Source organism: Acanthochromis polyacanthus, chromosome 15 (genome assembly GCF_021347895.1).
Source record: "Acanthochromis polyacanthus isolate Apoly-LR-REF ecotype Palm Island chromosome 15, KAUST_Apoly_ChrSc, whole genome shotgun sequence".
NCBI classification, from domain to species: Eukaryota; Metazoa; Chordata; class Actinopteri; family Pomacentridae; genus Acanthochromis; species Acanthochromis polyacanthus.
The window spans coordinates 8616864-8641432 of NC_067127.1; the positions used below are offsets into that span (position 1 = coordinate 8616864).

The following is a 24569-nucleotide window of genomic DNA, read 5'->3' on the forward strand; positions in this document are numbered from 1 at the left end:
ATGAACATTTGGTGTGACCATCTTTTGCCTTGAAAAAAGCACCAATTTTCCAAGTTACAGCGTGCACAGTCTTGGTAGGTTGTTTCAAACATTTTAAAGAACTTGCCACAGTTTTTGGGGCGATTTAAGCTGTCTCAGTTTCTTCTCTCCCAGCCTGACTCCATGATGTCCAGGGACCATACATTTGTTTTGCTTGCCACTGAAGATAGTTTTTTAGGCTGTAGGTTTGGGGTCTTGGTCTTATGCAATATAACACATTTGAGACCGATTACATTCTTCCCTGATGGTATTGCATGAGGGCTAAGAACTTAAAGACCTGAATTGTCCAAAACTTTTGCCCAAGGCACCACGGCATTGACAAAAGCAAAGAATTTGTGAGTTATTGCCAAACAGAGCAGGGTTTTGCCCACAAAATAAGTTAGCAGAGGTAGTAAGCTATGGTGTATTTTAGATGTGGCAGCCTGTTTTCTGCAATAATACCCTGCACCAAAGTCTGCAAAAAGCTCTATGAGATTCATAAATAATTTCTCGTTGAAGGGAAACTTTAAAAGCCATCCAAATGTAGAAAAAGGAGAATATTTGGAAACCAATGGCTCTTGTTCAAATGTTCCAAAAAACAAACAAAAAGAAGTCAACTTTGAATAAAAGCCAATGAATATCCAAAACCCTTTAAGGCATTTGTGTAACACTGTTTCCTTATTTCCCTGACCAGGGAGCTTGCCCAACACTGCCTATTTTATTCAGATTTCTATCATGGTTCACGTTCAAAATAATTAGGTTAGCTCAAAAACAAGTAAACAGACTTTCTTGTAAAGTAATGCACGGTTTCCAAAGACAAACAGAAACTCTGCTTTTCTGGGAAATTCACAACGCTTAAAATTGCTTAAAAAGATGATCACACTGTAATACATAACTATTGAGAACTCAGAAATAAACAAGTGTACTGATCTTCTGCACTCTGACAGGAATGATGCACAAATGGTACCAACTAGGAGAAACCTTTACAGTTATATAACTCGATCCATCACATCGTCATTCAATTATTATTTACTTTTGAAAACAAAGGTTCAACAAATCGAGGACGCAGAATTAACTTTCCAATGAATTTAACACTGGAACTTTTTACTGCATTGATGATGCCGTAGTTGTAGACTATTCCTGACTCATATCATTATTTGCTCCTTACACTGCAGTAAAGTATGTTTGTTTATTTTTTGTGTAGGCTCAGTGGTTTCTAGGTTCCTGAGCTCAAAGCTCACTGGGAAAATTCCGCATTAGCATCATTGGAGCTGCGCATTCCTTTGCAAAGCCAAGGTGGACCATTGTGTTGCTGTTAACCTTCAAACAATGACACAGTACACACACATATAGCACTTCTATAATCACATAGAAAATGGCTGAATATGCACAATCCATAAGCTCTCGCTGCCATGGGACGAACATGAATGCAAACAATGTTGTAAATGGCCTCCTTTAGGGGACTAAGGATGGGCGGGTTGTGGAGGAGTTGGCCCTTGCTAGAAAATATACTTCCCAGAAGACAGCTTTTTGAAGTTTTGCCCTGGCAGATGAGACATTCAGCATATGTCACGAAGAAAATGACCTAGTTAATGTCACCTTCATCTCACCGTCCACTGGGAAATTCTTCACCATTGTTGTTTCTTTGTTCCAACTTCTGAGACATACATAATCTGTTGTTTCATGTACGAATTGATGTTGCAGCCCATCCACTCCTCTGTTGCTATTTCACTATTAAAACCAAGACGTGAAAGGATGCAGTGCGCCATCGGTGTTGTGATGGGATCTACTTACTTTTCATTCCACAGAAGAACTGAAGCCAATTAGTGTCTCCATCTTGGCGTGGGTGTTCCTTATCAAAGCCAAAAATCTTACCTCCACGGACACAAGTGTGATTAATGAGCTGCTATTATTTATTTAACATAAAAAAATGGAGCTCTGTGAAGTCTCGTCGTCTGTCCTCACTGTCTGAAAGATTCAGAGGTGGCTGATGGTGCTTTCCTTTTAAGTGACAATCCTGACCAGAAGACATGTTGCAGGGACTGATACGATCAGCCTGTTAGGAGTCATGCATTCGCTCCACTGGTGGGTAATAAAAATTTATCTGGGACGCCAGGGTGAGTTTTTGGGGATCTGAGTCGGCTCGGCTGTTTGATTAAAGCTCCCACAGTTGACAATACAAATTGTAAATTTATCACACAGATGAGCACAATTTGTTTCATGCATGAGTAAAAGTTAATAATATGAGGAAAAGTTTGCACGTGTGTGTCTGCACATTTGACTGTAGCACCAAAGGGGGGATGCGGCTCGCTTCGCTACTTGTGTCAGGTTTCCATGGTTACCAAAGTTCTGTGCTAATTACACATCCAATTCCCTGGCGTGACCATCCTATTCTCTGCAGTGCTCCTTTCTGTCCTCTCCTCCTGTGCTGGTTTTGATCCTTAACACTTGGGGTAACCACGTCGTGCTAAGTTTCTCACCTCCACCCCTCTCCTTCATTCAGTTTCCTCCCTGTTGTGACAGCACGTCTTCCTGGCTGTGACATTTAGCCAACACAAGTCAAGCCAGTAATTTACTCTGTCAAAGATGTGAAACACACAGAAATATTCAAGCAAGCGGTCTCGGTTTGTAGAGCCCGTCCATTAACACGAGGACAAAGCAGCAGCTTGTTGTTACCTCATTCCAGGAGGTGAAGCCCCATCTTCATGCTCTATATTTGTTTGCATATTTCCCTTTGACCCCATCAGTGTCCATCTCTTCTGCCAGTCCCACTCTAACTGCTACACTCTGGGAGATCTCGTATATGAACACCCCAGCACAAGCGTCTCTCATAGCTCCACTTACCCCACACACTACATCTCCGTGCCAACAGATGGAAAAGGAGCTGTAGAGTTGAGTGTTTATGAGCGCACAGGTGAGGGGGGCCAATCAACATCACTCTTGTGACAGCTCATCAGCTAATGTTCATTACCTATCACACACAGCATCTTAAAAAGGAAACCACATTTCACCTCTGCCTCGGAGAGAGACAGCTACAAAAACGGAGCCAACCGAGGTGAAGTCTAATTAAATTAAGATGGTTTATATGATTATCAGCTCTCGGTGGGAGACGGAGCAGCCAGCATTCACTTTCGGTTATGGTGTCTGCTGGTCCTCAAGGCTATGTTACAAAAACAGCACAGTGAACGTAAACACTCAGAAGTGCTTGTGATGAAATTGTGTTGAATGGGCAGCAGTGTTAAAAGAAACACTCGTCCGATTTTACACCGAAATATCAGTTTACTACTTATTGTTAGTGCAACTGAGCCTGAACTATGAGAATAGTGGCACAGTGTCTTCTGTAGCCCTGTAGAAAGTTTGTCAAGTATCAGAAAATGACACATGCTGTTGATATGATGTTTACATGAAGTCTTGGATTGAAGATAAATGTACAATAGAAAGGCTGTGTTGAAAAGTCTAAATGAGAAATGCTATTAGTTTCATGACGGGAAATATAGTATTAACTGTTTGTTGAACTTAATCTATAGTAGGAAGTAAAAATTTGATTAAAAATAGCCTTCTGATATTTAATAACCAAACCTGTCTGATAGCTCAAAATAGCCACATGTAAAGTATATCAACAAAATATGCTTTATCACAGCAAACGGTGATGCATGGACTTACATTATGTGAGCACCACATTAGAAACAGGCAATGTAGTCATTTTAAATCTCAGTGTGCAAAACACTTTGCCAGCTCAAGTAGGTCTAATTTTGGATTTGTCATTTGTCATCTGTCAGGGACAAACTTTCACATTATTGCAGGGTAGCTATTGTCTGCTCTATTCGTAGTTGGTGAGTCAGTCACTTTAGTTACAATAAAAGCCAATGACTAATCGACTGACAGACCTGAAAGTTACTCCAGATGAATACATTCGGGGAAAATGGCTAACTCTTGCACAACTGCAATCAAGGCAGTCTTTTTTCACAGTCTTTTTCTTTTTTTTTAAATTTCCTCATAATAAGTATGGAATAAAATAAAAGCAAGGTCTTATTACTCTGGTGCAGTATTGGTTTGGCATAAAAAAAATCTGGGCCCTCTGACCTCTAATGCTACCATAGATTTTATGAATCTGAGACAAAATTACAGTGTATTAAACCCAGTGAGTTAAAACACATTATTAGATTTTCCAAGTTAATGAAGCACTTGGGCTCAGTGAGCCAAATGCAAGAAAATGATCTTATTTGAGCTTAATGTGTTCTAAATGTTTGGAGATCATTGACCCTGAGGAATCAAGCCAACGGTTTTATAAAAAGACTCGTGTCTCACCCCTCCAGGGTTGCCGTCGGAGGCTGTGACAATCAGACGATACTGATCAGTGGTCTCTCTGTCCAGAGGCTTTCCCAGAAGCAGAAGGCCAATCCTGTGGAGAGAGGGGTCACAGAAAACACTCGTATCACTGGTAGAAAGAAGGCCACACGACACAGCTTTGTTTTCAATCATTCCCCTGTTGCATTTTTGTGTCATAGGAAGAGAAAGCATTCATTTGTTGAATGCTTGTGAATATTTGATCACCAATACAATAGAGTGTGATGGAGCAGAGAGCATTTCAGAGTATATTTACTTGCTCATTTGACAGGTTTATAAAATATGGTTACTGATCGACAAGGATGAGTTTAGGGCATAGAGCAGGTGGGAGTTTAAATGCTCCCACTCTGTCTTTCTCTCTGTGCAACCAGTCTCTAGCTCCCAAAGCACATGGACGACTGACAGAAAGATTCATGTTTTCTTTCTAATGACTGCAGCAGACACAGCGACCCTCCTGCTCGTTCACCAGATATAATTTGGCACTTTGGCAGTCCAAACACAAAAATGTGGAAGCACTCCTATGCAGAACATTGAGTTATCTTTGTTTGCACACAACACGCGAATACAAGCGCAGTCACACAGAAGACAATTTTACTGCCGTAGTCCGGATGGGCTTCTGCAAACGGAAGGAAAGACGAATGCATCTAAACGCAGATTAAGGCTGGTCGCACGTCTCTCCTGTCGCCCTCTAGTCCTTCACATTTCTAATTTAAAGCTCCCATGGCCAATCAGTCCAAGCAGAACCTGACCGCCACTTCCCACCCCTGCCTGTGCAGCCCATAATGGTTCAAACTGTAGAAGGCAAATTAATGAAATCTTCATCAACAATTCCTTTATCTTCAAGCACTTGTTCCTAATTACAGTGAGAACGCCACTCGGAATCTGCCACACCTAATGATTGGTGGTTCAAGAGGGCGAACACAGCCTTCTTAAAAACACCATAAAAATGCAGCACGCCATCCTTCACCGGCTGCTGTGTTCATGTTTATTTATACATAAGCAGGAGGGGAGAAAATAGCCTTCCCGGCATGCAGTAAAGCTAAAGGTACAGGAAGTTTTGATGTGAATATATGATGATGACTGTAGACATTGAAAACCGTCGTAATTATGGTAATAATGGCAATGATCTCGATGGTGATGATGACAAAGATTAGAATGATTAATGCTGTTTAGCTGGCCTGGGGAGTTTGTTCCTGACTGCAGCAGCTGGAGTGCTGAACTACACTTGAGCGGTTGGGTCTGAGAGGTTCACTGATCATGTGCGATAGCGTCCTGCCTCCCCCTTCCCAACTACTGCTACACTGGTAACAGCACCGCTTTGAGAGTCAGTGGTGCAGGTCAGAGGCTATCCATCCACAAACAGTTGCTCTTCCGTTTTTTGCTCAGATGGCGTATCTATATGGTAAACCGGTCTTGATGCATGTGGCGTAACTTCCAGGTGAATGCTTTACTCTTGGGCGAGTTTGACGAGATAAGACGCAGAGCTGAGTTTCAACCTCACTTTGTGGTGTGGATCGGTTTCTTACTTCTTTTTTAAAACTGACTCCGTCCAACAGATAAGAGTTTGCTTTCACTGGACACTAAGAAAAGCATCATCTTCTTAGCTCCTCACATTTTCTGTTTCAATTTCACTTTGAAGTGAGACAGTCGGCTGCCAACGGGAACGCACTGCAAGTATCAAAGTTGGCATGGCCTCCAGCTTAGGTTTTCAACTTTGAAAAGCTACACCCCCAAAAAAAATAAAAAAATAAACCTTTGGCTTCAAAGATGATGCTGTAATCAAACAAACCTAGGCAGGGTAGTTAGAATAAAAGCAAAATCTGCAGACTAAAAATCTATATTAGACTTCTTCAGGATCAAAGTTAATTATGTTTAAATTGCAGTCAGTGATGTGAGGCAGATCCAATGCCGATATTTCAGAGTTTATATGTCTTATTTGAGACTAATATATTGATCAAAACAGCATTTTGGAAATTCTACAGCTGAAATTATCCGGTCATTTCTTACTGGTGGACAATCTACATAACAGAGACACGCACAAGGAGTTGTAATGGTGACTGAATATGAAGCATTTCCACTTCCCTCAGGGAAACCTGGCCCATTTATAAGGAGTTCTAGACTGGGGAGCTCATTATTCATACAAGCTGGATTGAGCCAGCTCCATATGTAGCCTGGCCCTGAACATGCAGCAGTGCAAAAAATCTCTTCGCTAAACGATATTGGAGTTCTGAGGGTTGGAAAATGAGGGTTCTGTATATTGCATGCTCATCAAGTGTACCACTTAATAATTTTTGATTCATCACATGCTATATCAGCACCTGCTTTAAGTTATGATATTGACAGGCTGCTGAGAGCGTGTGATGTGATCGTAATATTTCTGTCACGAAGAAACTGCCCGAAGGGTGAACATGTCTATTTATTTTTGCAAGATTTCTGTCGTATCTGGTTTAGGAGATTAAAGTGGCAACAGCAACAACAGCAGCTCCTTGCTATTTTGATTGTGTCACCATGTTTTTGCTTACCACTACCAGTGTGAAACCATAAAATAAACATCCTTGCATTAAAAAAAGCAAACAATTTCAACACTGTGGGGCAGATTCAGCAAAAACAAAAGGCACGGATAGTTTGCTGCAGCACAGCGTGTCCCTACGTCGCTGGGAGACTGAGGATGCGGACAAAATAGGCTTTAATCAATTAGTTGGGAACGTGTTTGGCAGGATCCTGCATTTTCAGCCTCCACATGTCTCTTCTCTCCATATTTGCTTGCTTATTTAATGGAGGGGAACAGGCACTGACCACTTTAATATTTTTTATGCTTTTATTGTTGCTCCACACATTTGAGAGGGATGTGGGTTTTTTTTCCAGATGCTGATTGAATCATGAGATTAAAAGTCCCTCTCTGGCCATTGATGCAACTCTTAAAAACTCATCTCTGTGAATCAAAATTACAGTAACATGGCTTAGATGTACAGCTACACCTTGAACGTATGGCTCTACACAGTCCCTGCCTCTCTCGCCACTCACTCTCACTTCTCTCCAGCTCAAGGCTCACTAGTTAACCTGTGACTCTGCTCTAACACTGCAAATCTACTCCGTGCTACACAATGGCAAAATGTACTACTGGAGCAATTCAACCATATATGTTTGAGCCAGAACTCAGATTCTGAAGAGGAAAGGTACAACAAACCATGACCTGCAAGTTGACAGGATTGGCTATTTAGGTTTGGTACGTACACTACCATTCAAAAGTTTGGGGTCACCCAGAAAATTCCAAGTTTTCCATGAAAACTCACACTTTAATTCATATGCTAGCATAATTGCACAAGGGTTTCTAATCATCAGTTAGCCTTCAACATGATTAGCTAACACAATGTAGCATTAGAACACAGGAGTGACAGTTGTTGGAAATGTTCCTCTGTACCCCTATGGAGATATTCCATTAAAAATCTGCTGTTTCCAGATAGAACAGTCATTTACCACATCAACAATGTCCAGACTGTATTTCTGATTAATTTAATGTTATCTTCATTGGAAAAAAAGTGTTTCTTTCAAAAATAAGGACCTTTTTAAGTGACCGGAAACTTCTGATTAGCTGTATAAAAGCCCAGATGACTGAATCCATTGTGTTGAGCCATTCATTAGTACACTGCAGCTATAGGATGGAAATACACTGCCATGACTGTTGACTGCTTGTTTCAAGCACGACATGTTTTCTACACATTAATAGCATTATATAGACAGACTAAAAAGGCTAAAGGTTTACGCTAAGATCTATGTGTTACAAACATTCAAAACAGCAAGACAGACGGGAGAGAAAGCTGAGAGAAATCATAGAACCAGCCATCGACAGTTATTAAATGAAATATTATTTCACATCATTTCATTTAGGCTATTCAGACCTACAAATCAATTCTGCCTGTCAGCTTTGAGTAGGTCTGGCCTTACTGGTAAAAATCCATGTCTCCCATTGTTTTACTCAATGCAGACCTCTGGCTACAGCACAACAAAGAGGGTCTTCTGAAAATATATGACAAAGGCATTTGTCCTGTTCATCTTATAGCATTGAGCAACATATTAGTGTCTTGCAAATTGCAACCAATCACAAACCAATAAACCTCTTATCTTAGATGTAACACTTAACTGATTATTTAATTCATTAACAAAGTTATTTATCAGCATATAAATCTGTCAAATCCAATAACCGTCCAGTCACCATCATAACTGCATGCTATGCACTCTCTCTTCATCTGTTCCACCATCACTCCCTCTGATAGTGAATCAGACAGAAGCTAATGATGACAGGCCCTGACTGTTTTGTTTTAACAATCACTTCCATGGTCATCACAGCGAAGGACGCTGATCTTCTACTTGAGACAAAGACAAACCACGCTATCAAAGAATTTGGTTGTTTAACAGTCCTTTTGTTTGCGACTCTTCAATTGTAAGTTCAATACAGCTTTTGACAAAATCCGCCACCGTGCACAAGAGCTTTGTTCTGCTGCTCAAAACCCTCAATAAACTCTCAGACTAATGTCAGCGTTAGTGAAATTGATCGCCAGCGACTTGTTATTCAAGTTCAACTGAAGTCTAGCATAGCATTTTGTGTTCATTCATTATACCCTCTTACCCTGTTCATCATGCTTTGGGAAAGAGGAGGGGCAAACCACATATAGACAAACACAATCACACATTAAAGAATCTACATTTGCAATGTTGTGTTTACAAGTAATCTGCCTGCTGCAAACTTTGAGAGGAGACCCACGCTTAAGCCCACCTGTACTTACGTTTCAGAGAGGTTGAAGACATTCTGAGAATCCCCGCTCACAATACGGTAGGTGATGGGATCATTTTCTCGGTCTGTGGCCTGGAGGAAGGAAAAAAAAAAAAGATGAAGGTCATACGTATCACGAAAGCTGAGAAGTACAAGGTTGGACAGTTGAACAGCAGGGATGCTAAACTGGGGTGAAAACAAGCGTGAAGTATGGCTGACTGTGAAATGTCAGAGAGGAGAAAACAAGTGTTGATTGCATTGTCTTGAATGAGATCAGTTTCAAACCTGTAGCCTTGTGCGAGTGCGCACATGTCTAGGTTTGTGATTCACCTGCAGGTTGAGCAGAATAGCCCCGATCCTCATAGCTTCGCTGACTTCTAGGCTGTAGGTGAGGAGAGGGAAGCGTGGGGGGCTCTGGTTGTTGGGTGGCAAAACCTCAATGTAGACAGTTGTGATGGAGCTCCTGGCAGAAAGAAAAGCACAAGCCCACGGACAACATTAGTTTCTGTCTGACAACCTGTTGAGCTGTACTGATGAAACCACAGCTCAGTGAAAAATGTTCCTAATGCATAATTCCACATTCAAAGGTCACTCATGAGGAATTATGACTACAGAAAAGGAGGAAAATATATTTTTTGTTCTATTTCAGTTTTCTTTTCTGGTTCAAGACTGATTTTTTTTCTTTATACCCTGCCATGTCAAACACAAAACAAGCCTCTTGGTCACAATTTGCTCATGAGTGATTGAAATCAAATAAATTGTTCTCAGTTGTTCGCAGCGACACACATGAAAACGAGCACATTGACTATTTGGTGCTGAAAGTACATGTGATCTAAGGGGTGTATTCATAATTCTGTCATTATATTAAGATTGTAGCCTGCTGCAGCTTTTTGACTGTTGAAATAAATCAATGCCTCTCTTCGTCTGACTCAGGAAAATAAAGATGGAGCCCTTCAGTATTTCACTCCCAGCTAAAATATCTTCCACTTTATTCTGAGATCTGAAATTCTTTGCTTTGAACTCCCAAAAACACAACTCTGCTTTTTAATCACAAACTAAAGAACAAACAATGTGTGAAACATCTCATGCATAAACTTACAAAAGATTGTCAGTAATAATCTTTCTTGATATTCTTGTCCAGAATAGACTTTCTGGGTCATTCAGAATCTACATTCTAAATTACTACGAGCACATAAGGAATCAAATAACAGCTGTAAAGTAATGCATGCTGGGTGACAAAGCCCCTACAACTTGAGGAGACTTAAAACATTAAACCAACAGCACAGAAGTAACAAGAAAATCACAGCACTCTGCCAAGGCTGTTCATTTCCCCATATGGCATTGTCAGAAAAACAGTATTTTTTTGAGGATCAGAAATCACAGCACTATAGAATGTGGCCATTTAATATAGATGTTCTAACAAACAAAATAATCTTGCGCTGAGCACAGACGTGTTGTGCATGTGTATGTTGTGTACAGACACTGACTTGCAAATTCCTAAATAGTGGGTGGCAGGAATTGATGGGACTCGGAAACACCCCCACAATTTAATCAGTTGTTCCTTGTATAATGTCGGACGGATAAGTCCCGATAAGTCTGAAGTGATTGATTTGTAGTAGGATCGCAATCATGTGATGGTCAGCAGTCAGCTGGTAGCGTTCACTTGTTGTCATAGTTACAGTGACACTGTGCTGATATCTTGAAATGATACAAAAATCAGTCTGGATCCACAAATCCGTTGGTCCAGAATATAAGCCACATCACAGCCAAAATCTATGTCTTGTGTCTTTTTTGACCTTCCCTGAAAATTTCATCCAAATCCGTAATGTTGCACACAGACGGAATAACAGAAAAACAGAAACATACAGCTATCATCACATAACTGCACTGCGTTCCTTGGTGGAGTCAAAAGAAACAAAGCTGTTCTTTAGAAAAAAGGACAAAAAAACAGGATTTCATTAATCACAATATATCCAGATTATTTTAATGGTCAAAGAACATTTGCAGCAAAGCGCAAGGCTACTGTACCTTCTCTGGGTCTCTGGTGCGTTGTCAGAAGCCTTGACAGTCAGTGCGTAAGATCTGCCCACAGTCAAAGTGACACCAGGCGCTACAGTGATGCGTCCAGTGCGATTATTAATGATGAAATCTCCTTGAGCACCAGCCAATATCTCATAGGTCACCAGACCGTTCAGTCCCTCATCAGCATCCACTGCTGTTAGCTGAGAGAAGATAAAGAAGACAATACATGTTAGGTACATAACCTTTGTATTTTCTTCTGGATGTTGTAGTTCTACAGGAGGATTCACAGTCGACAGCAACATGCCTGCTGAACCAATCAAGCAAAAATAGACTTCTCAGTCGGGGGTTGTGACTGACTTCAGTCATTTGCCAGAAGTGCTAAACTAGGATCCATTTGGTGCACCTTTACTATCAAAATGGATACATGCCTTTTGTTTCATGTATAAATAGAAACAAGTGGCTGGCATTTAGCTGAAAGTGTACATTGCCAACCCTGCAAATCAGACCGACTTCATTTCTTGCGATTCAGGTTCGGTGACCTTAATGTTCAATAACTTTCGAGCCAGATGGAATTAACAGCATGTCTCTGTTCACATAAAATGGATTACAAAATTGGGGATAGACAGCTGCCGGATATAGCTCTTTTGAGAAGTAGGATAAAAAAAAAAAAGCATAATATATAAATATATCATTTCTTTCATGCTCTCTTATCAAATGAATTAGGCAACCACCAATTCCTTCAAGCCAATTATTTAGGGCATCCTGCTGCTTGTAATTATGAGCCCTCATGGTGTAGTTGGCTTCATATCTTTAAGGCCTTGAAACTTTAATCCAAGCTTCTCCGACCTCCTTTTTCATGCTCCTGACGTTGGAGTAAAAGCTGGAGCATCAAATAAGCAGCAGCATCCTCAGGGGGCCTGCAGCGCTCATAAACGGCTTATAAAAATCGGTTAAGCGGTCATACCAGACACTCTGTGACCCCTGGCCTCATTTCAGGCAGGGTGAAACGGCTGTTTTTTTAAAAAACGATTAAACTTGACCTTTTCAGTGTCTGACATTTTTTTCGAGAGGCTGTGCTGAGAGGACAGATCAACTGAAAGACGGAAAGATCATGATCCGACTTCCAAATGAGACAATGAAATAATGGAACTCCCACATTTACAGCAAAACAGGGTTACGGTTTTACATTTTGCCTGTATGTATTTGTATTATACATGTCTTGTATTTGTGCATGGATGTTTATTCTATTGGCAGTCAGCTTGTGTGTGCGCATAGAACAGAAATGAGAAAAGTGAATCATGACCTTTAAAGCCAGAGCACTAATGAAATCAAAACAAAACCAGTCCTGATCCATAAAAACAATCTAAAATGAATAAAAAGATGAGAAAGAAATCCTGTTTTTCAAGCGAAATCCTTTCCATGCTATGTGGACACATGATAAACAGTCATCATGGATGCCTTTCATCATGAATTACCCAGGTCTGTGCAGTGAAGATGGAGATAAAAAAAAAACAAACATTTTCTCTGACTTGTCTGTCATGACTGCAGATGAGATGAAGGACACTGTTCCAAGAGTTTTCCTGTCAACACAATGCACTGGATTGTTGTGGTTATTTGCTTTGAGCATGAAAGAATGTGCATGAGAGAGATTCTGTGCAACGGGGACAAAGACGGAGGCGTGGAGCCGAGTGCCAGAGCAAGACACCAAAAGCGAAGGAGAAAGGCAAGAGAATGATTTTTGGATTGATTACCTGTAGTACTGTCTCCCCCGGCTGCATGTCTGTAAAGACTTCAACACTGTAGGAGACCTCAGCAAACGTGGGCGTATTGTCATTGGCATCAATGACCAGGATGTTGACAGTTACAGGACTGCTCTGCTGGACACCGTCTGATGCTACCATCTGTAAAGTTAAGACAGAGAAATACTTAGTGTAGCTTGAGAAACTAAAGACAAGTTAACAAAGTCCGCTTGCATAAAACAATTCCCCGACAACTGGTTTGTAAAGCTTTTTGGAATATTTTTTGGCTTTGATAAGTGAAAGTGTCGAACATCAATACATTTCTACCAGCACAAAAATGTCAATTTCACTTTGCACATGAGCATTCAGAAAAGCCTTTGCAGATAAGAAGAGAGCACTTGTATAAAGTGTGCCTTAAGAACCATTTGCAAACCGAGCACACGACATGTTTATTTGTCCCTTGCAGCTCTGATCTCCACTACTTGGCAAGTGAGAAATAAAATGGACTGAGCAGAACAACAAATGAAGTGTGGGAGAGAAGAGATCCAAACAGCAACAGTGGCAGCAGCAAGAAATACATGTTTCAGTGGGGGAAATTGCTTCTCCTCAAAAAATTGCACTCAGCGCTGAAATGGAAATGACAGGTCTTGTTGGTTATACTGTACATCAGGCGGATGCGTCGCAGCAGCTAAACATTCACGGTGAAGGTGCTAAGCAGGAACACACTATACCATCAGTGCTTTTGTCTCCCATCAAACTGAGTTTCTGTTCTCCAGCCAGTCCCAGCACAACAGACGGGAGACAATTTCTGGGAGCAGATTTGGATTTACCGAGTCATCCAAACTGTATGTACAGATGCGCCGTACTTCTAGACATGTGTAAGTACTGACTAATGTAAACAATGTCATGCCTGCCTACTCATCTCTCTCATCCTCTCCCTCACACACAAACAAATCATTAACATAATACTGTTTAAAGGCTGATATCTATCTAAATTGGATCTGTCTACTCGCTCTCCTTGCTTTCTACGCCACTTGGAGTAATTATGAAATTAATTTGATGCTAGCGTTTACACAAAGATGAGATTTCCGTCAACAACAATCTCCAAAATGACATCCGTTTCATAAAAGCAACACCGCAGCCTTCAAAAAACCTCTGTGCAGTTATCTTGTAAGCATTATGTTTACAAGCTTTTAAGCAAGAACTCAGAAAGCTTTGCATTCGCATAGACTGTGTGATAAGGTCCCCAATTAAGATGATTTTTCCTAAACGCCATGTTCACTCTCAATTTGACCCACTTCAGTTCCAGAAAAACATCAGCCTTACCCACTGAGCAAATTGTAAAGAAGGCTGACACTATGGCATGCTATGAAAAGGCAGCGCACACAAAAGTGATGCCATGCGTCACCTTGTCCCGCTGACTTTTATCGACTCATTTCATTTATATCAAAAGCGTCACGTACTTAATGTTAGGTCACTAGTCTTTAAGCAGCACTTAGGGCTCAATACATAATCAGCGTGCTTACATGTGCAAAACAATATCAATAGACTTAGATAGACTTAGACCCATGGCTATTTGTTCAAAGCATCAATGAAAACCAAGCTGTTACACAGGCCGAGTAGACAGATGGACAGATTAAAATATAATCATAGCGGTTCTGCCAGATGTACATGAGATGCCTGACTTAAAATATTTGCTAAAGCACATCCAGTTTAGACAGTCTATTAGTTTAGGTAGGAGTTTGGTATGAGAAGTGGCTTAGACTGATTTGAGTGCATATGAGTGACAAACAAAAGGACAAAATGGCACAAAATGTCGTAAGGAGTTGGGCCACTATGTGCCGCCAGAACAGCTTCAGTACACATTGACTCTACACGTTTCTGGAACTCTACTCGTTTGGCTTCTATGCAACACGTCAGTCTGCAATCTCCTGTAGCTGTTGGTTGAAATCTAGTGATCCTGAAGGCCACACTATACAATTTGCATTATTTTCATACTCAGACTACTGTTAGTTACTTGCTGTGCCCTATGGATTGCTCTTCATCTCCTCACTGTAAGAGTCAAGCGCTTCAGACTGTTCTCTTCGTGTATGCCACACATGTACTTGTCCACTTGTTGAGGTCATGGAGAAGGATGACTCATCCAACGGTAACACTATTTTTCTCTGTAGACCAGTGTCAAGAGGTTTTGCACCACTAAACTCTGAAGCATGCTTATTCATCTTTGCAATGCCTCCATGACAAGAATCTTCTTTGGTTCTGACGCAGCCTCTTGGATGAGAAGTGAAATGTCTTAAAGGGACTATAAGAAAAGTCTCAATGCTGTTTTTACTGAAGCTCCAAGGAGTACTCCTCCACTGACTGAGAAGTTTAATGCAAGACGTGATCGGACTACAAGAGTAAGAGCAGTTCACTAATTATATAGACAGGAATATTACAATAGGCGTGCAGAGGATAAATCCTCATTTCAAAGGTAACTAAACATGCATCAGAAGTGAATAGGTCTCAAGAACCTAGAAGTGTCCAGTTGGTTTTGACAGAAGCTCCTAGCTTTACCGGGACTGGGATGACTAAGAGTCTATACAGACTTGAGGAGTTGCTCCTCTGTTTTACTTTACACAAATGCACGAGCATCACAGTTGTCAGTTAGGTGACGTGCACCACAATTTCTGACGTATTTTTCTACAGATTTGAATGCAAATGTCACTTTAGTCACTGTTTCTACTTAAACACTAGCCAGCTGAGCAATCTTTGGGACTGAAGCTCCTGCTATTCGTCTCGCAACAATAAACCCTCCATCAAAGTCGCTTAGATCTTTTCCTCTTGTAAATTTGATAGAAAATCACAGTCAACTGGGCCCACTGAGCATTTTTAATCATCCATTCCACTGAGCATGATTAGATTAGATTAATTACTTAATTGTACCATGCAGTGCAAATGGATTCATTGTTTTTCCACTTATTTTTTCAGGTTTTTCCATTAATCAGTCAGCGATCTCTATGTACGTGCTGATGTTAAATTTCCGTCAATTACGGTGGAGGAAAACTAACTAAACACTATTTCTGACAATAAGCATCAAATGCTACTGCAAAACTACTTTTATTGGCAAAATAGAGAAACATCACCACACAGCACACACACAGCCTTGAATTTTTTTTCCTCCAGTGAGCAGTGAACTGTATATGGCAGCTTTGTTGAAAAACCACAAAATCAATACACCTAAAACACCACAGCCCAAAGCTGGGTGGGTGTTAAAAGTTCAGGACAGTTCACACAGCGACCGTGTCTCTTAGATTCTAAGCAACCTTTCGTGTTACCAAAAAAATATCATGACTTTTAATGAAATTCAGTATATGGGCTGGTGCATTTGTTTACAGGACTTTCTGGAGTGTAAAGACTTTATTTCATCTGCTAGTGTGTTACCAGTTACAGGTGCAATATGCAGGATTTCGAATGCAACATTATTACTGCAGCAAAGAAACATCTGCTACGTAAAGACATAGTAGAGAAATGGCATGCTTAGCAGAGACTGAAGTCACATTCCTCTGTGCGTTGAAATCCAAGTTTGTGTTTTAGCAGCATGTTAGTTTGTGCATGTGAGGTCCTCCCTTTGAAACTGTTGGCCCTCCTCTCACTTATAAACAGACTGAGTAACCTCATTGGAAAAGGAAAAGTGCAGTCAACTGTTCAGCTCGTCCTCCAACAAAAACAAGGAATTTATAAAGTCTGTATATGACTTAGATAACCTATTTTATGTGCATTAGCTCAGTGTGAGAGTCTCTGCTGCTGTTTATGGCTCTTGGATGCTACTCGACATGCATCTGTTGTGTTCTACTCATTTTGTGTCAGTTTCCACAGATGTTCCACGACTGGACCCAGTCTGTCAACATGTTTGTTCTGGTCCAATGGACTGTGGAAACAAACATACACATGTAGAATGTGAACAGAATTAAGCTGAGACATGGGGTTGACAACAGCATATTAAGGCTATTCACTTAATGTGGAGTTGTTGCTTTAGGGAGCTCAAGTGGTTATAAATGTTGCAGAAAGAAACTTTAAAATCACTTTAAAAAGGCATTTACAACAATTACAAACCAAAGCACAGGTTAACATTTATCTCTTACAAGCTACTAGCAAACTAGTACTTTGCTGCACAACATCTATTTGTTGGCATACTTTAGAAAGTCTTGGCCCAAGTACCTCAGCCACAGTAAAAGGAAGTACCGATGCCCGAGAGTCTATATCAAATGTATAGTGTGCACATGATGAATAACTGAGTCTTTGTATTGAATAGCCAAATAGTTGACTGAGAAAATTCTGACTTGGGCACAGCGCTTAAAAAAATCCTACTGGATAAGAAAACCAGAGCATACAAGGCGCAAAAGCTTCGACTCTCTGCACACAGAATAAACACATTATGCTTTTATGAACTGCTGGTGCTGACATCTGAAGCACTTCTGCCTTCCCAATCAAACGCTGAAATACATCAAAACAGACAGTGGACCAAATCATCCCTGTTCAGAACAGGCTGCAGGGACCCATTCCTCGAGAACTCACTGTAGGCTTCCTGCTGGTTTACTTACAATCTTTAATCCAAAGGAATCCCCCTGGATAGAAGGAGCTACTGTATTTCTAAAAAAGGCTACCATTGCTCTGAGCGGCACAGTAACCAGCAACTTTGGTGAACCAGACTGCTGACATCAGTGTAACACCAAATGAAATGAAAGCACAGAAACATCACGAGTTTCCAAGTAACCCACTTCAGAATCCTAATGGAACATGAAGGTAGCTGTGCAATGCGATCAGACTGTGCCATCTGATATATTAAAACACTGGAGAGCGCCAACAAATTATGAAACAGGTTTCTTCAAATGAATAATTCATCACATTGAGATAGAGTATATGCTTATTTGCTGAGAGCCCGGTCGATGCCAGGAGATCGATACCTATGCCATGTCTGTTGTAAATGTATAGCTGGTGGAGTTGTTTCGTTTCACACTTCTATGCTTTCTTTGTACAAACATGATACTGTGCTTTAGAGGTGCTGGTATGTACATTTTACTATCTTTGGAGTGAGCTACTTTAGATGGTTCCTATTTTGTTCTGCTTTCAAACTAAGGTAAACCAACTGATTGCTGGTTGTTGCTTCTGATTTACTGGCACATAAACTGAAAGAACAATGAGAATGATACTATGTGAAAAGCCTGCAGATGACTTACGCTGTGAACTGGCGCTGTTAAAATAAAAATGAATTAAGCTGAATATTCATTTTTGCTCAGTGAAGAAAGTGATTAGGGACATTTTCCGAAATGTCAAATTATTCCTTAAAAATGATATGCTAGGTTACAGAATTGCAGTCTAAAAGGCAAAACAATGAATTTTAAAATGATGACAATCACGCACAGGCTTTGATTAACATTTAGAAAGCTATGTACGATTGAGTGAGTATAATTGTCTCAGCAAATGCTTGTCAAGCACATAGATAAAACAAGGACATTAAGAAGAACAGTGCAACAAATAGAAAGGAAAATTATAGAAACACCATACAATAAGAGAACTTTGTGACAACACCAAGTTTTCACATGACACAAAAAGTCGATAAACATGCTAAAAAGTAGTCCGAAGATAATGCTCAGCAAATCTCCAAAAAAAGAGCCGATTCACAAATTCAGAATAAGGCATGCATTTGCAAGAGTTTGTTGTAACTCAACACAGAAGAGCAATGGAGGCCCAATGCACCTTTGGTTCACCTTTGAAATAAAATTTAGAAATCAAGTGAACATACTGTCTCTCTTCGCTGCTATTTGTCCACTAATAAAGGTCATATTGCTCTGGAAGTGTCAGGTCAGCTTTGTATCTCCAAGTGCTCCAAGTGGTATAGTGCTAACCTGCAACTTCTATTAATATACACAAAATGGGAGATGTAGGTCACAGGCTAGAGTGCTGTCTTTCAGATCACCCCACTGAGTTGGAGGCCTACCGTGAAAGTGTAGGCCATCTGCTTCTCCCGGTCCACAGGTTTGAGCAGCCTCAGGTAGCGGATTATCCCAGTTGGGGTCAGGCCGAAGATCGCGGTGTAGTCATCCAAAGTAATCTTCACCATGGGGTCTTTCGACTTCCAACAGAAAGATATACAAAAAGGTACGTTACCATGGCGACATGGGTGTTTCATCATTTTTGTCCAAGGCCGCAGCTGTGGGTTGAGACAACCTTTCAAACAGTACATTTTGATCTGCCAAAGAGTTGAAAAAGTAATCTGCTGGCAGGTCTCCCATCTGTCTTCAGAAAACAGTGGAGAAGGAGTGGAGGATAGAGCCTGCGAACCATTGTCTTTCTAGAATGACTGCATCAGTCAACCAAAGTCTCTATCGAAACCATGAAAAGAAAGGAAAGAAAGAAATGACAGCACACATTCATTCCTACTTCTGTTTCTCTAATGGAAAAAAATAAGCAATCATCAAAATCATGATCTAAAAATTAATGTCACAGCTGTACCAAATATGTGACATCGTTCCTGTGTTACCAAAAAACCTGAAGTCAATTATGGTCCATTACTACAAGTCCGCTTCGATCTACGTCCATCAATGAGTTCCCTTAAGAGGTTTAGTAAACATCAGGACTGGTTGACTTATTGATTTTGTTATCTTTGCTTCCACTCCACCATAGAGAAGCTTAAAACAATTCAAAGACTGAGTAACGGTATACTTTGAAAGACAAACTGAAGGTAGTCATCATTTGTTTTGGCTCCGAGTGCGACGGTATAATCATTATCCACTGCGGTGTGTGAAGGCACACAAACATGCACAAAAACAAAAATCACACACTGGCAACTTGTCAAACAAATATGTCAAAACACCCCCTTGATCCAAGTGTACACACAACAATTAATCCATAAACTATATGTTGTGAAAGAGTTGATATTGAAATGCTGAAACATCAAATCTGCAAAAAAAGAAGGAGAACACTCAAAAAGAAGCAAAACACTCCAAACAAACATTTCTACTAGGATCCAAACATCACTCCATCAGCTAGATTATTTTATGCACACCATCATTACCAGAGACCTGCTTAGTATTTGATTCAGCGTTTCTGAAATTTTGAAGTAACAAAAAAATCTATAATTTCTGCTGCAAATTGTCCCTTTCTCTCCAAAACTGAATTTCAAAGTTGATTATTATGAGCCGAGGGTGTCTCCAGCAGTGATGGATGCTCTTAATTTGTTTTTAACTTTTTCCAGAGTGATGCATGCACTAACAGCAGGGATGTCCCGAGTCAGTTTTCAAGGATCAGTATTCAAATTTTATAGCATTTTAGGTCAGTTAGCTGTCAAAGCCGCCTGATCTGAATATGAACAAAACATTGGAACTACGGGCAGCATTGTGGACAAACAAAGAGCAGACATTAGTTAATAAACTCCACGCTGACATTGTGCCACTCCGGGGAAAGTGAGTATATTTCAATTACACCAAACAAACAAAAAAGAACAAATGCTTTTAACCTTCGGCATTTTGTTCAAAGTGGAGATTAGGAAAGGATCTCCCTCTGATGACACTATACAAAAACAATCTAAAAAATAATCTAAAAAGCCCTTGGGATGCTATAATAATTATATATCTAGATCACCTATCTATATATATGTCAATTAAGGCTGTGACACTGATTATGCATTATTATAATTGCTGATATAATACAGGCTCACTACTTCAGTGTGCACAGTGCAGCTGAATTATGCAGGAAAACATAAATATTGGATTAAACTCAATACACAGTATTTAAAATGACTCATATCAGAGATTAAGAGCAAAAAATCTGGATCAGGACATCCCTTTGTTACACTGTGTGTGTCTGAGTGTGTTGGGTCTAAAAGCTGCCCTTTTACCTACAGGTATATCACCAGGAGCCAGCTACAACAAGGACAAAAAAAATACAGGAGGATGACTCATGAACATAGTACATTCTGCGACTACACAACACAAACACATGAATAAATGAGGATCTTCAATCAATATTTAGACGATGCGGTATAAGCGCTTGTGTGTTTGTATGCACACACGCATGGGTGGGTATGTGTAAAAAGCAGGCTACAGTGAGTTCAGGCTGAGTAAAAGCTCTGTCTCGCTCTCTCTACCTCCTCAATGTCATTATCCAAAGCGATGATTCCCAGGGGGGCAGTAAGGTTGGCACTGGCTGAGATAGTTGTACCCACTGGGGAGGACTCACTCACGTAGCCCTGATAGGTGGCAAACTGGAAATACGGCGCCTGGTTGTTTTCATCCAGTATTTCAACAATGAGGTCAGCAAAGGCTGGGAGGGGATGACCATTGTCCTGTTCAGCCTGAAAAAAAAACAACAGCAAAGAAAACGAGAGGAAAGTCCAAGTGTGAGAAATACTGTATCAACAAGACCACTTGACTGTAAAGTCACGCTGTCCCAACCGTTATGTGGGCACAGAGCTAGAAAGGCGCAATTTCTCTGAGTGTCATTTCAATTACAAAAAAGCTACATTGACTAAATTTAATCAGGGATCCACTTAGGATTAGGACTTAGTAATTACCAGGGCACTTAACGCAAATACCATCATTTGTATGAGAGACAGTAATTAGTGGCTCTCCCACTTTGTCAAATGAGTGACCAGTAATAGAAGAAGGCTCACTGAGAATATTACTAACTGAGTCAATGCCAAAATTAACCACTTAACTGTTAAAGGACTATGCTAGCACTGCTTTCAGGTCTGTCGACATTGTTGAGTGTGAAAACTTGAGGGGATTCTGTGTGTGTTTCTGTAGAGTGGCTGTGTTTTCTCTGAAAGCTCAAAAATGAACCAGGGACACAGTCTGATATGATAAAATCCCAACTGACGCCTCATCTCCTCAGCATGTTAATATCCTTCTCTAAAAAGCAGACATGCAGTTTCCCAGCCATGGAAAAGAGCTCACTGAAATGTCACCTTGCAAGGCTGCGAAAGAAAACGATGTGGGATGAATAGTAAAGTTAAGATCGCTTCACCAGATATCAGTCGGCACCTTAGAAAAAACATTCTTACTACATACAAAATCAACATGTTCTTATCAATCTGTGACATGGTACAAAATTCTAGAGCACTGTGACTAGACATCACAACACATCTTGCATATGAACCCCTCGAGCACAAAACTACCCCAGTGAAACATGGACAGCATTCAAAATGAGTTTTTATTTGTGTCACGCAGTATGAAACGCACATAAACTTATCTGTAACAATCACTAGAATGTAAACATTCCCCTCCTACTTCATTTTCCAGGATTGCTGCTGAGTGACACAGCTGCTTCAGGGACATATCACCAGAAACCATAATGCACGTTGTCCCATCCTTTCAAACTGCGCAAAAACCTAAAGAAGGTGTACTCAAACTCATCGAACGCTACCAGACCAAATCAAATGAATGTGTTCTGGTCAGGCTGTCACTGCAATCTTTACCCTCCTAAGCACATATGCCACTATTGCCTCCCACACTGGGATGCTTCAGAAACATTAAGGCTATGAAAATACAGATGGAGAGGGGGGACTGAGGCGACATCAGTTTAAGCCATGACCTGGAACTAATTCTGCACATTAGCTCAATTTCACTGGGCTTGTGTTGCAGAGTGCCGATTGTAACAGAAGAATATGCTTGTGTCGCTAAACGGTAACGCGTAGGGTCCAAAAGATTCTATAATTTCATGTTTGTTGTCCTGTCTGTGTACTCCACTGTGGAGGACACTCCAGCACACACCGTTTGGCATATCCAGCACAGTTTTCCTGCAGCTGAGATTCACACCTGTTATTATTTCCATCACAATGTCATACCAGAGTACGTTTCCTGAAAATCTTCTATCCCTTTCCGTTATCTGAGTGACGACAAAGAACACCCACATGCTGCTGACCCAGAGATCCAATCTGCTCACACAAACACCTGGGGAAAAAGTGTTGTCATTGACAGACATTACGTGTGTGTCCCTAGATGTTCTTTCTTTTTTCTCGACATTCACACACATTTCTGTCTAAGAGGGAAAAGACGGGGTGTAGGATTACAGCCCTCCCTGGTGATTTACCTCTTTAGCGGTGTCCCTGTTTCAGGAAGGCAGTGCTAAATGACCCGCTCCCCATTGCTACAACACACAAGCCTGGAAGAGATTCAATGCTTCCAAAAGTCCCTGTTTATCACTCAATCTTGATTCTCCCATCCTGATTCCATCATCCTTAAAGTGTCATACTGTATATCTTCTTTCTCTTTCCTTTGTTTTTTCTCCCTATTTCCCCACACTATTTATCTCTATCCCCATCTGCCTTTACTTGTCTTCATTTTATCCCAGCCATATGGGAGGATGCACCTCCATCAGGATCAGTGATGACTTTTAAAGAACAACAAATGTGTTTTCTAAAACATGCTCAAAAGCCTGCAGCTCATTTCAGACCCTAGCTCACCTAAATCATTAGCTATGTGCACCACATACTGTGCTGTATCAGTGCACTCTCAAGATACCAGAGTCTAATTCTCACTTTGCTACTCCTCTGAGTCCTAGAGCAACTGTTCCTCCCCCTCTCTATGAGTCAGGTAGATAAAGCTCAAACCATCTTCCATGCACATCTCTCTATCTATCTTGGTCTTTTCCTGCCTCCCCCTTTGAACCGTTTCCCTTCCTCTAGCTATGCACAATCCTCCTAAAGTCATGCAAAACACCTCTCATACGATCAGCCCCCCCTTCCTCTTTTAGATGGCCTTCCTCTCATCTCTTTGCTCCCCAGCTATCCAAGTAAATAGCAGGTTACACAGTGCTTAGAGGTGTCTGGTGGTTAGTGATGGGTAGAGGGAAAGTTCATTGCACTGCTGCTCTGCACCAGCACCACCGAGGCAATCCTCACTCTAAATTTAGGATTCATGAGAGCGCAGCAGCCTATCCTCCCACTAAGTCCATAAATCATAACATCTTTTTCACTCCCATCTCCTAAGCAGCTAGAGATAAGGTTAATGGCCTTCAGGACTGAGGTTATCTGGTCAGAGCAGGTAAGCGTGCATGCTAAAGTTTGAAAGATATTACTTGAACTTGATGTGGTGCAAGTGAATCAAAAAATAGGAGAGAATTGAGCTGTTGAATAAAACATCTTTGTTTGCCTAATGAGGAGGAAGCAGAGCAATCAATACGTTGCCATGGGGCTCAACCAAGAAAAGAACAATCAGCTTTCATTATGTTTGGGAAAAGTTTTAGCATATTTAGTTGTTTTTTTTAGCCACCAGCACGTTCAACACAGAAAGTTCATCACACTATTACAAATGACTGTCATTTTACTATGCTGTAATTCTTCATATTACTTTGCATTACTTAACATTACACTGTGATGACCAAGTTCCTTACAGGTGCAGCTCAACTAGTGCTGATTCTGACAATGCAACAATTCAGGACTGAATAAGCCACATGTCATTATATCGCTTACCTTGATGACGAGTGTGAACCTCTGATACAAGTCTCTGCTAATTGGCTGCAGAACAAGCAGCTCTGCAGTGGTTTTGTTCAGGGAGAAATATTCTGCATATGTGGCTGGCTGACCTGCAACAAGGAACAGGAATGTTCACAGTAGTATCAAGTACACAAGTATGAACCTTCAGAAGACAATTCATGGCATACCTTTCCAAACCAGAGAACGATAAACGTGC

At 40.7% G+C, this 24569-nt stretch overlaps 1 protein-coding gene across 1 annotated transcript in view; it reads right to left on the minus strand.

Moving 5' to 3' along the window:
* The window catches only part of LOC110945470 (protocadherin-15), a 218190-nt gene that overhangs the window by 69455 nt on the left and 124166 nt on the right, over positions 1-24569 (minus strand). The window contains exons 12-19 of the mRNA XM_051960098.1: positions 24350-24462; positions 21026-21232; positions 18878-19012; positions 12910-13059; positions 11165-11358; positions 9467-9599; positions 9150-9229; positions 4327-4420 (exon numbers count right to left, since the gene is read on the minus strand). Coding sequence (XP_051816058.1) covers positions 4327-4420; positions 9150-9229; positions 9467-9599; positions 11165-11358; positions 12910-13059; positions 18878-19012; positions 21026-21232; positions 24350-24462 — 1106 coding nt within the window. The remainder of the gene's footprint in view (positions 1-4326; positions 4421-9149; positions 9230-9466; positions 9600-11164; positions 11359-12909; positions 13060-18877; positions 19013-21025; positions 21233-24349; positions 24463-24569) is intronic.